The following is a 13,594-nucleotide window of genomic DNA, read 5'->3' on the forward strand; positions in this document are numbered from 1 at the left end:
CATCATTGCTGCAGCACATTACTGGCCTCCACATGACATCACTGCTGCAGCACATTACTGGCCTCCACATAACATCACTGCTTCAGCACATTACTGGCCTCCACATGACATCACTGCTGAAGCACATTACTGGCCCTCACCTGACACTACTGCTGCAGCACATTACTGGCCTCCACATGACATCACTGCTGCAGCACATTACTGGTCTCCACATGACATCACTTCTGCAGCACATTACTGGCCTCCACATGACACCACTGCTACAGCACATTACTGGCCTCCACATGACACCACTGCTGCAGCACATTACTGGCCTCCACATGACATCACTGCTGCAGCACATTACTGGCCTCCACATGACATCACTGCTGCAGCACATTACTGGCCCTCACATGACACTACTGCTGCAGCACATTACTGTCTTCCACATGACATCACTGCTGCAACACATTACTGGCCTTCACATGACATCACTGCTGCAGCACATTACTGGCCTCCACATGACATCACTGCTGCAACACATTACTGGCCTTCACATGACATCACTGCTGCAGCACATTACTGGCCTCCACATGACATCACTGCTTCAGCACATTACTGGCCTCCACATGACATCACTGCTGAAGCATATTACTGGCCCTCACATGACACTACTGCTGCAGCACATTACTGGCCTTCACATGACATCACTGCTGCAGCACATTACTGGCCTCCACATGACATCACTGCTGCAGCACATTATTGGTCTCCACATGACCTCACTGCTGCAGCACATTACTGGCCTCCACATGACACCACTGCTGCAGCACATTACTGGCCTCCACATGACATCACTGCTGAAGCACATTACTGGCCTCCACATGACATTGCTGCTGCAGCACATTACTGGCCTCCACATGACATCACTGTTGCAGCACATTACTGGTCTCCACATGACATCACTGCTGCAGCACATTACTGGCCTCCACATGACATCACTGCTGCAGCACATTACTGGTCTCCACATGACATCACTTCTGCAGCACATTACTGGCCTCCACATGACACCACTGCTACAGCACATTACTGGCCTCCACATGACACCACTGCTGCAGCACATTACTGGCCTCCACATGACATCACTGCTGCAGCACATTACTGGCCTCCACATGACATCACTGCTGCAGCACATTACTGGCCCTCACATGACACTACTGCTGCAGCACATTACTGGCCCTCACATGACACTACTGCTGCAGCACATTACTGGCCTTCACATGACATCACTGCTGCAGCACATTACTGGCCTCCACATGACATCACTGCTGCAACACATTACTGGCCTTCACATGACATCACTGCTGCAGCACATTACTGGCCTCCACATGACATCACTGCTTCAGCACATTACTGGCCTCCACATGACATCACTGCTGAAGCATATTACTGGCCCTCACATGACACTACTGCTGCAGCACATTACTGGCCTTCACATGACATCACTGCTGCAGCACATTACTGGCCTCCACATGACATCACTGCTGCAGCACATTATTGGTCTCCACATGACCTCACTGCTGCAGCACATTACTGGCCTCCACATGACACCACTGCTGCAGCACATTACTGGCCTCCACATGACATCACTGCTGAAGCACATTACTGGCCTCCACATGACATTGCTGCTGCAGCACATTACTGGCCTCCACATGACATCACTGTTGCAGCACATTACTGGTCTCCACATGACATCACTGCTGCAGCACATTACTGGCCTCCACATGACATCACTGCTGAAGCACATTACTGGCCTCCACATGACATCACTTGTGCAGCACATTACTGGCCTCCACATGACATCACTGTTGCAGCACATTACTGGCCTCCACATGACATCACTGCTGCAGCACATCACTGGCCTCCACATGACATCACTTGTGCAGCACATTACCAGCCCTCTAATGCTATCACTGCTGAAGCATATTACTGGCCTCCACATGACATCGCTGCTGCAGCACATTACTGGCCTCCACATGACATCACTGCTGAAGCATATTACTGGCCCTCACATGACACTACTGCTGCAGCACATTACTGTCTTCCACATGACATCACTGCTGCAGCACATTACTGGCCTTCACATGACATCACTGCTGCAGCACATTACTTGCCTCCACATGACATCACTGCTGCAGCACATTATTGGCCTCCACATGACCTCACTGCTGCAGCACATTACTGGCCTCCACATGACATCACTGCTGCAGCACATCACTGGCCTCCACATGACATCACTGCTGCAGCACATTACTGGCCTTCACTACTGCAGCACATTACTGGCCTCCACATGACACCACTGCTGCAGCACATTACTGGCCTCCACATGACATCACTGCTGCAGCACATTACTGGCCTCCACATGACATCACTGCTGCAGCACATTACTGGCCTCCACATGACATCACTGCTGCAGCACATTACTGGCCTCCACATAACATCACTGCTTCAGCACATTACTGGCCTCCACATGACATCACTGCTGAAGCATATTACTGGCCTCCGCATGACACCACTGCTGCAGCACATTACTGGCCTCCACATGACACCACTGCTGCAGCACATTACTGGCCTCCACATGACATCACTGCTGCAGCACATTACTGGCCTCCACTACTGCAGCACATTACTGGCCTCCACATGACATCACTGCTGAAGCACATTACTGGCCTCCACATGACATCACTGCTGAAGCATATTACTGGCCTCCGCATGACACCACTGCTGCAGCACATTACTGGCCTCCACATGACACCACTGCTGCAGCACATTACTGGCCTCCACATGACATCACTGCTGAAGCACATTACTGGCCTCCACATGACATCACTGCTGCAGCACATTACTGGCCTCCACTACTGCAGCACATTACTGGCCTCCACATGACATCACTGCTGAAGCACATTACTGGCCTCCACATGACATCACTGCTGAAGCATATTACTGGCCTCCACATGACATCACTGCTGCAGCACATTACTGGCCTCCACATGACATCACTGCTGCAGCACATTACTGGCCTCCACATGACATCACTGCTGCAGCACATCACTGGCCTCCACATGACATCACTGCTGCAGCACATCACTGGCCTCCACATGACATCACTGCTGCAGCACATTACTGGCCTCCACATGACATCACTGCTGAAGCACATTACTGGCCTCCACATACATGACATCACTGCTGCAGCACATCACTGGCCTCCACATGACATCACTGCTGCAGCACATTACTGGCCTCCACATGACATCACTGCTGCAGCACATTACTGGCCTCCACATGACATCACTGCTGCAGCACATTACTGGTCTCCACATGACATCACTGCTGCAGCACATTACTGGCATATTACTGGCCTCCACATGACATTGGGGCGGGGGGGGGGGGGTGTTGGCAAAGAACAGAAAATCTGTAAATGATGTACCATGTATTGTATATTACAACTGTGGTCATATGACTGTTTGAAAACTTTCTATTATTTTTATTTTTTTTTTTGCCTTTTTTCAAAACTTCTTTGCAGACGTTGCATCTGTGATCTGAGACTGCTGGAACATAAAACATGCAGGACAGAGGCCCAGACTGATTAACTCAAGTATCACACAAGCCGTAGCTAAGCCACGCTCACTCTAAATCACAGCGACTATTGACGGTTGTCATCAAAGAACCATATTTCCCCTGCCCGAATTACTGAGAGACAGGTAGGAAAACACTGTGCCATGGCCAGCTGATATTACTACACTGCGAGTGAGTGTCCTCGGCCAACGCTGCAGTCACAAGGTTACATTGTATCTCTGCTTATCTAAGCATTGTTTGCATTCATGGAATTCAACACCACTTGACTCAGCATCCTAAACATATCTGTCCTGTCAGATGTTCCCTGCACACATGCAGCCTGCGCGCAGGACAAAGGCCCATCACAGGGCTGATATGTTAGAAGCCAGTCCTAGTCCTGTTCATACCATTTATCACTTTACATTAATGGTAACGTCTCTCATCTCGACATGTGCCGAAAAAAGATGTCAGTCCCTGTTAACCCCTCACTCATTAGACTGGCACTGTGACAGTTCTTTCTCTGTCTATGTCTGTCTTTGGAGTTCTGCTGCAGTCAGATTCATGAAAGTGGCTTTGGCCCTTGATAAATCTGCTTAAAGAGGACCTGTCACCCATAAAAAAAACCGCACTAGGAGCTGCTTACCAGCGCTACCCCATTTTTAGCAGTGATAAACTGCAAGCTTTATCGTAACTCTAGCAGACATTGCAGCGCCATACCTTCAGAACTCCGGGCTGAGCTCAAAGTGGTTGGGCGTATTCATGAGGGAGGGCGGTCCAAGGTGCTGCTCTCCTGGATGTTATCCTGCCCTGATCATTGTTCCATGTATAATGTATGGCTCCATTCCTCTGCAGTTATCCCCCTACACCTATCTGTTATAGTCATTGTCCTCGGACGAGACATTGGTGGTGACACCTGGCAGCAGTGTGTGTGTGGTCAGCTATATCTGACGCTCACTCACATAACATACAAACTTTCAGCACCATCTTTGGAGCCAGGGCTTGTTTTGTTTTCCAAGGCTCCAGACAGATTTTACAGTCTCTAAGACATCAGCCCATCTGTTGTCACCTGGGTGGGCTGTCAACTAAGAGAAGGTGTCATCAAAAAGAGACAGGCTCAATTACTAAAATGGACACCACCCAGACCATGGCCTTGATAGTAAATGAAACTTCACAATACCCTAAAAGTATAACACAAAAATCTGCAGTAATAACAAGGTGGAAAACAAAGCAGAATAAGTGTCTTATGGAAAATATGAAGTTGTTGGTGAACTATGTTGAAAACACTTGCTTTTAAGCATGTTGTCAAACACAAAACTGGCGGCCTGGTGTTATCTGGCCCATCTCCCTGCCCCTATGCTGCAGCAGAGAACCTTGGGCATTCTGATTAACCTTCACCTGTACATGGCTCTGAAGCTGGCAGACGTGAAGATGTTTCATCACATGGTGTCTGTCAGCCATGTACAGCCGCTGCACAGAGGAGAAGAGAAGACGACTGCTGATGCTTTTAGGGACTAGGGCAGTGATGGCGAACCTTTTAGAGACCGAGTGCCCAAACTGCAACCCAAAACCTAATTACTTATCGCAATGTGCCAGTACGGCAATTTAACCATATAACTGACGGTTTATACCAGTGATGGCTAACCTATGACACGCGTGTCAGTGCTGACACACTTAGCCATTTTCACTGACACACGGCTGCCTGAGAGTTAAAGGGGTTATCCGGGTTTAATTTTTTTTTTATGGCCGGGGTGGGGAGAGATAATTAAACATAATAAACATGTACTTACCTCCTCCGGTGCTGCCGATGTCCCGCGCCGCGGCCCGTCTTCTCCGTGCGCCGGTTTCATTACACCGGCGCACAGGGAGCTTCCGGCCGGCCGGAAGCTCCCATGCGCACCATCTCACAGCGCTTACAACGCTGAGAGATAGGGACGCATGGGAGGAGCCGTCCACATCGTGGACCGGAAGCTCCCTGTGCGCGGCTTCCGTGCCCCTGTTTGTTTACAGGGGCACGGATCGAAGTGACCGCGGCGCGGGACATCAGCGGCGCCGGAGGAGGTAAGTCCATGTTTATTATGTTTAATTATCCCTCCCCACCCCGGCCATAAAAAAAAAATTAAACCCGGATAACCCCTTTAAGTTTCAACCTACATGACCAGGTGCAGGCTGAGAGATTGCACTGAGCTTCCGGCACTCCTCCCTCCTCCTCCTCCCCAGGGCCGCCCCCCCCCCCCCCCCATGTGTGAGCTTTGCCTAGTGTCTCCAGTCAGCACAGGTATCAGCATGGGGCACAGCAGGAGAGGTGACCCGGCCATACACCCAGGAGGCTCCTCTGCAGCTCCTGATAGTTGTGGTGGGGGTAGGATGGCAACACAGTCAGAGGTCACATTGCTGCTGCCTTGTGTGATGTCCCAGCAGCTGCCACCTCTACACTGACCATCTCCAGAGCAGGGATGAGGGAGGACAACAACTCCCATCATACAGTGAGTAAGGTCAGTGCACTGTATGATAGAAGACAGTCATCAGGGCTTGTGTGTTAGTTTTGTGATGTACAAGCCCAGACATTGTGATTCTTTTGCTCCTCACACCTTCTCCATGCCAAGCGGGCATGAGGGAGATGCTGACAGCGGCGCTTGCGCCCTTGCTATAACCTGTGAACTTTCATGACAGAAAGTTCACAGGTTACTAAGCATTTCCACACGTGTCTGATTGTAACCGATCTATTACAATGTGCGATTTGCACATAGTAATAGATGATTGGGAAAATCCCCATATACTGCCATAATGTAGTATGGCAGTACTTGGTAGGATCAATCAGACAACCTACGGTTAAAGTACCCTAGAAGTTAAATAGTATACATATTTGTTATTTAAAGTATAAATATCATAAAATTATGTTTTTTTTTGTCAAGGTGACACACCACCCGAGTTATGCTCGGTTTTTTGGCGAATTTTGACACACCAAGCTCAAAAGGTTGCCCATCACTGGTTTATACAGTCCTATACACACTGAAACGCCACTTTTACACCATTTTACATCACATAAAAGAGTAATAAAAAGTTATCAAAAGGTCACGAAGTCCTCAAAATGGTAGCAATGAAAACAACGGCTCATAAAGCAAAAAAAACACACCTCCCCAGCTCTGTGCACTAAAGCTATTAGCGTCACAAGATGGCGAAACTATTTTCTTTTTCGTACACCGTTTTAGTTATTGAAAAAGTATTAAAACACAATAAAACCTACAAATCTGGTATCACTGCGATTTTACCAAACCAAAGAATAAAGGAGACAAATGATTTGGAGCGCACAGCGAAAGTATTAAGATCCAGCTTCCCAGTACACAACATGGAATAATAAATGAGAAGTAAAAGATGTTACGCAAAAAATAAGCCCTCACACAGGTATAAATATATAAAGGCACATATAAATATATAATATAATATGCATATACATAAATACATACATAGAAATACATATGTTACTTACTCTTTGGTTGTCCAAGGTGGCGGCCATGCTGGCGGGCAGAAGTTCAGGTGTCTGTTGTTCCGGGGGGGTCAGTAGGGTAGATGGGCAGAGGGTGGGCGGCCAGAGTTAGGGCTGGGGGGGGGGTAATGCAGCATCTGGAGTTCGGGGCAATGGGGTTATGAGGCATGAGTTTCAAGGGAGGGGGTGATGCAGGGCAGTGACCGGAGTTGAGGGGGGTAGTGAGAGTGGCCGGAGTTCGGGCAGGCAAATTGCAGTAGTGGGCGGAGTTTGGGCGGGGGGGTAGGGGTGCGATAGCGGGCTGGGGTTCGGGCGGGGGCTTGTGGTGGCGGCGCAGTGAGTTTCGGGCCGGTTGCTTTGGGGAGGGGAGGGGCGGGAGCGGGCAGGAAATCAGCCTCCTGCTGATCTACTATGCTCCGTGGATGCTCTGAGTTAAAAAAAAATAAATAAAAAATTAACCTCTGACTCGGCGTTCCTCCGGCTGATCACTGCAGCGCACACGGAGTAAGGTGCCCAGCGCTGGCAGCGTAATGACATCATTTCGCTGCCAGCGCTGGGACGCTTACCGTCCTGTGCGCTGCTGTGATCGGAGTGACAGAGCAGGAAGTGTCAGCACCCATGGCTAGCACCATGGTCAGCACCCAGGTGTGGACAGTGGTTGTCCGCACCTGGCAGTGGTTAGGAGGATGGGGCGCATGCCATAGGTTCGCCATCGCTGGACTAGGGAAAGGTCAGTTAATGTTTTATTTTTTTTTCCATATTGTAACATACATCTGCACATACATTGGGTGAGGAGAAGGGAGGCAGGGGATTTTACACACAGGGGGTCATTATATGTGAGGAGGCTAGAGAAAAGGGGCTATTGTAATGTTCCCTTTTCTGTGACTATGGCTACTGTGGGTGCACTGATGTAATTAGCTACTGGTTGATACTGTGCCTCTTGGCCACTGTGTAGGGTCACTGTGCCTCTTTACCACTGTGTGAGGTCACTGTGCCTCTTGGCCACTATGTGGGGTCACTGTGACTATTGGTTACTGTGTGGGGTCACTGTGCCTCTTGACCACTGTGTGCGGTCACTGTGCTTCTTGGCTACTGTGTGGGGTCACTGTGCTTCTTGGCTACTGTGTGGGTCATTGTGACTATTGGCTACTGTGTGGGGTCGCTGTGACTATTGGCTACTGTGTGGGGTCACTGTGACTATTGGCTACTGTGTGGGTCATTGTGACTATTGGCTACTGTGTGGGGTCACTGTGACTATTGGCTACTGTGTGGGTCACTGTGACTATTGGCTACTGTGTGGGGTCACTGTGACTATTGGCTACTGTGTAGGGTCACTGTGCTTCTTGGCTACTGTGTGGGGTCACTGTGCTTCTTGGCTACTGTGTGGGTCATTGTGACTATTGGCTACTGTGTGGGGTCGCTGTGACTATTGGCTACTGTGTGGGGTCACTGTGACTATTGGCTACTGTGTGGGTCATTGTGACTATTGGCTACTGTGTGGGGTTGCTGTGACTATTGGCTACTGTGTGGGGTCACTGTGACTATTGGCTACTGTGTGGGGTCACTGTGACTATTGGCTACTGTGTGGGGTCACTGTGACTATTGGCTACTGTGTGGGGTCACTGTGACTATTGGCTACTGTGTGGGTCACTGTGACTATTGGCTACTGTGTGGGGTCACTGTGACTATTGGCTACTGTGTGGGTCATTGTGACTATTGGCTACTGTGTGGGGTCGCTGTGACTATTGGCTACTGTGTGGGGTCACTGTGACTATTGGCTACTGTGTGGGGTCACTGTGACTATTGGCTACTGTGTGGGGTCACTGTGACTATTGGCTACTGTGTGGGGTCACTGTGCTTCTTGGCTACTGTGTGGGTCATTGTGACTATTGGCTACTGTGTGGGGTCACTGTGACTATTGGCTACTGTGTGGGGTCACTGTGACTATTGGCTACTGTGTGGGTTCACTGTGACTATTGGCTACTGTGTGGGGTCACTGTGACTATTGACTACTGTGTGGGGTCACTGTGACTATTGACTACTGTGTGGGGTCACTGTGACTATTGGCTACTGTGTGGAGTCACTGTGACTATTGGCTACTGTGTGGGGTCACTGCACCTCTTGGCTACTGTGTGGGTCACTGTGACTATTGGCTACTGTGTGGGTCACTGTGACTATTGGCTACTGTGTGGGGTCACTGTGACTATTGGCTACTGTGTGGGGTCACTGTGCCTCTTGACCACTGTGTGCGGTCACTGTGCTTCTTGGCTACTGTGTGGGGTCACTGTGCTTCTTGGCTACTGTGTGGGTCATTGTGACTATTGGCTACTGTGTGGGGTCGCTGTGACTATTGGCTACTGTGTGGGGTCGCTGTGACTATTGGCTACTGTGTGGGCTCACAGTGACTATTGGCTACTGTGTGGAGTCACTGTGACTATTGGCTACTGTGTGGGGTCACTGCACCTCTTGGCTACTGTGTGGGTCACTGTGACTATTGGCTACTGTGTGGGTCACTGTGACTATTGGCTACTGTGTGGGGTCACTGTGACTATTGGCTACTGTGTGGGGTCACTGTGCCTCTTGACCACTGTGTGCGGTCACTGTGCTTCTTGGCTACTGTGTGGGGTCACTGTGCTTCTTGGCTACTGTGTGGGTCATTGTGACTATTGGCTACTGTGTGGGGTCGCTGTGACTATTGGCTACTGTGTGGGGTCACTGTGACTATTGGCTACTGTGTGGGTCATTGTGACTATTGGCTATTGTGTGGGGTCGCTGTGACTACTGGCTACTGTGTGGGGTCGCTGTGACTATTGGCTACTGTGTGGGGTCACTGTGACTATTGGCTACTGTGTGGGGTCACTGTGACTATTGGCTACTGTGTGGGGTCACTGTGCTTCTTGGCTACTGTGTGGGGTCACTGTGCTTCTTGGCTACTGTGTGGGGTCACTGTGCTTCTTGGCTACTGTGTGGGTCATTGTGACTATTGGCTACTGTGTGGGGCCGCTGTGACTATTGGCTACTGTGTGGGGTCACTGTGACTATTGGCTACTGTGTGGGGTCACTGTGACTATTGGCTACTGTGTGGGTTCACTGTGACTATTGGCTACTGTGTGGGTTCACTGTGACTATTGGCTACTGTGTGGGGTCACTGTGACTATTGACTACTGTGTGGGGTTACTGTGACTATTGGCTACTTTGTGGGGTCACAGTGACTATTGGCTACTGTGTGGGGTCCCTGCACCTCTTGGCTACTGTGTGGGGTCACTGTGACTATTGGCTACTGTGTGGGTCACTGTGACTATTGGCTACTGTGTGGGTCACTGTGACTATTGGCTACTGTGTGGGGTCACTGTGACTATTGGCTACTGTGTGGGGTCACTGTGACTATTGACTACTGTGTGGGGTCACTGTGACTATTGGCTACTGTGTGGGGTCACTGTGACTATTGGCTACTGTGTGGGGTCACTGTGACTATTGGCTACTGTGTGGGGTCATTGTGACTATTGGCTACTGTGTGGGGTCACTGTGACTATTGGCTACTGTGTGGGTCACTGTGACTATTGGCTACTGTGTGGGGTCACTGTGACCATTGGCTACTGTGTAGGGTCACTGTGCTTCTTGGCTACTGTGTGGGGTCACTGTGCTTCTTGGCTACTGTGTGGGTCATTGTGACTATTGGCTACTGTGTGGGGTCGCTGTGACTATTGGCTACTGTGTGGGGTCACTGTGACTATTGGCTACTGTGTGGGTCATTGTGACTATTGGCTACTGTGTGGGGTCGCTGTGACTATTGGCTACTGTGTGGGGTCACTGTGACTATTGGCTACTGTGTGGGGTCACTGTGACTATTGGCTACTGTGTGGGGTCACTGTGACTATTGGCTACTGTGTGGGGTCACTGTGACTATTGGCTACTGTGTGGGTCACTGTGACTATTGGCTACTGTGTGGGGTCACTGTGACTATTGGCTACTGTGTGGGTCATTGTGACTATTGGCTACTGTGTGGGGTCGCTGTGACTATTGGCTACTGTGTGGGGTCACTGTGACTATTGGCTACTGTGTGGGGTCACTGTGACTATTGGCTACTGTGTGGGGTCACTGTGACTATTGGCTACTGTGTGGGGTCACTGTGCTTCTTGGCTACTGTGTGGGTCATTGTGACTATTGGCTACTGTGTGGGGTCACTGTGACTATTGGCTACTGTGTGGGGTCACTGTGACTATTGGCTACTGTGTGGGTTCACTGTGACTATTGGCTACTGTGTGGGGTCACTGTGACTATTGACTACTGTGTGGGGTCACTGTGACTATTGACTACTGTGTGGGGTCACTGTGACTATTGGCTACTGTGTGGAGTCACTGTGACTATTGGCTACTGTGTGGGGTCACTGCACCTCTTGGCTACTGTGTGGGTCACTGTGACTATTGGCTACTGTGTGGGTCACTGTGACTATTGGCTACTGTGTGGGGTCACTGTGACTATTGGCTACTGTGTGGGGTCACTGTGCCTCTTGACCACTGTGTGCGGTCACTGTGCTTCTTGGCTACTGTGTGGGGTCACTGTGCTTCTTGGCTACTGTGTGGGTCATTGTGACTATTGGCTACTGTGTGGGGTCGCTGTGACTATTGGCTACTGTGTGGGGTCACTGTGACTATTGGCTACTGTGTGGGTCATTGTGACTATTGGCTATTGTGTGGGGTCGCTGTGACTACTGGCTACTGTGTGGGGTCGCTGTGACTATTGGCTACTGTGTGGGGTCACTGTGACTATTGGCTACTGTGTGGGGTCACTGTGACTATTGGCTACTGTGTGGGGTCACTGTGACTATTGGCTACTGTGTGGGGTCACTGTGCTTCTTGGCTACTGTGTGGGGTCACTGTGCTTCTTGGCTACTGTGTGGGGTCACTGTGCTTCTTGGCTACTGTGTGGGTCATTATGACTATTGGCTACTGTGTGGTACCGCTGTGACTATTGGCTACTGTGTGGGGTCACTGTGACTATTGGCTACTGTGTGGGGTCACTGTGACTATTGGCTACTGTGTGGGTTCACTGTGACTATTGGCTACTGTGTGGGTTCACTGTGACTATTGGCTACTGTGTGGGGTCACTGTGACTATTGACTACTGTGTGGGGTTACTGTGACTATTGGCTACTTTGTGGGGTCACAGTGACTATTGGCTACTGTGTGGGGTCCCTGCACCTCTTGGCTACTGTGTGGGGTCACTGTGACTATTGGCTACTGTGTGGGTCACTGTGACTATTGGCTACTGTGTGGGTCACTGTGACTATTGGCTACTGTGTGGGGTCACTGTGACTATTGGCTACTGTGTGGGGTCACTGTGACTATTGACTACTGTGTGGGGTCACTGTGACTATTGGCTACTGTGTGGGGTCACTGTGACTATTGGCTACTGTGTGGGGTCACTGTGACTATTGGCTACTGTGTGGGGTCATTGTGACTATTGGTTACTGTGTGGGGTCACTGTGCCTCTTGGCCACTGTGTGGGGTCACTGTGCTTCTTGGCTACTTTGTGGGTCACTGTGACTATTGGCTTTTGTAGGGGCACACATTGACCATGCTGGTGTCTCTGGTCATTTAACAGCTCTGTGGTTGCCCTCAAATGGCTGTTTGTAGTGGTAATAATGTATAAACGTAACTACTAAACAGCTTTGGTAGATACATTTATACAGTAATAAAATGATATTCAGCCCCTTTTAAAGGCAACCACAATGTTGAGGTGGCCCCCGGAGAAAATGTTTTGAGCGCCTTGAATAATTTTGCTATTAACAAGAATTACATGCAGCTGTGACAAATGAGTGTGTAACAGGTCTTTAGACAAGGCAGGTCTTAGGGTGAAGACACACATGGCGTTTTTGGGCCGTTTTTGGGCCGTTTTTACTAAGTGCGTTTTCAGATAGTTAAAAACGCATGCGTTAAAAAACGCATCCGTTTTTTTTAAACGCATGCGTTTTTGTCCGTTTTTCATTGCGCAATTTCGGAAAAACGGACAAAAACGCATGCGTTTTTAAAAAACGGATGCGTTTTTTAACGCATGCGGTTTTAACGATCTGAAAACGCACTTAGTAAAAACGGCCCAAAAACGCCATGTGTGTCTTCACCCTTACAGGGAGACACATCTCCTCTTAGGCTGGTGCCACACGTAGCGCTTTGTCTGCGCTTGCAAACGCAGACAAAGTCGCGCCCACCAGGGTGGGCCTCGGCCCAATTGCATCGGCGTTTCTATGTGTTTTGCGTTTTGCAGTGTTTTGCAGTGGTCCCTGCTCTCTCTGCTAAGCCGACACTTCTCTGAAAAGGATTCCCTCCCGATGTCTGCTCTGGGGAACCCTAGGAGATGCAGTGACCATATATGGACAGATGCTGATCTGACCTGATGACGTGGTCCCTGCTCTCTCCGCTAAGCCGACGCTTCTCTGAAAAGGATTCCCTGCCCGATGTCTGCTCTGGGGAACCCTAGGAGATGCAGTGACCATATATGGACAGATGCTGATCTGACCTGA

At 49.9% G+C, this 13,594-nt stretch overlaps 1 protein-coding gene across 21 annotated transcripts in view; it reads left to right on the top strand.

Annotated features, from left to right (window-relative positions):
* LOC140105604 (uncharacterized) overlaps nt 1-13,594 on the top strand; it is a 253,158-nt gene that overhangs the window by 197,034 nt on the left and 42,530 nt on the right. For 12 of the 21 annotated variants that reach the window (XR_011850601.1, XR_011850595.1, XR_011850594.1 and 9 more), the window contains one exon: nt 3,560-3,737. The exons of the other annotated variants lie outside the window; for them this stretch is intronic. Coding sequence is in view for 1 of the 12 variants with exons in the window: in XM_072129597.1 (XP_071985698.1) it covers nt 3,560-3,626 (67 nt within the window). In the remaining 11 variants the exon portion in view is untranslated. The remainder of the gene's footprint in view (nt 1-3,559; nt 3,738-13,594) is intronic. 21 annotated transcript variants of the gene reach the window in all.

Source organism: Engystomops pustulosus, chromosome 11 (assembly GCF_040894005.1).
Source record: "Engystomops pustulosus chromosome 11, aEngPut4.maternal, whole genome shotgun sequence".
Classification (NCBI taxonomy): Eukaryota; Metazoa; Chordata; class Amphibia; order Anura; family Leptodactylidae; genus Engystomops; species Engystomops pustulosus.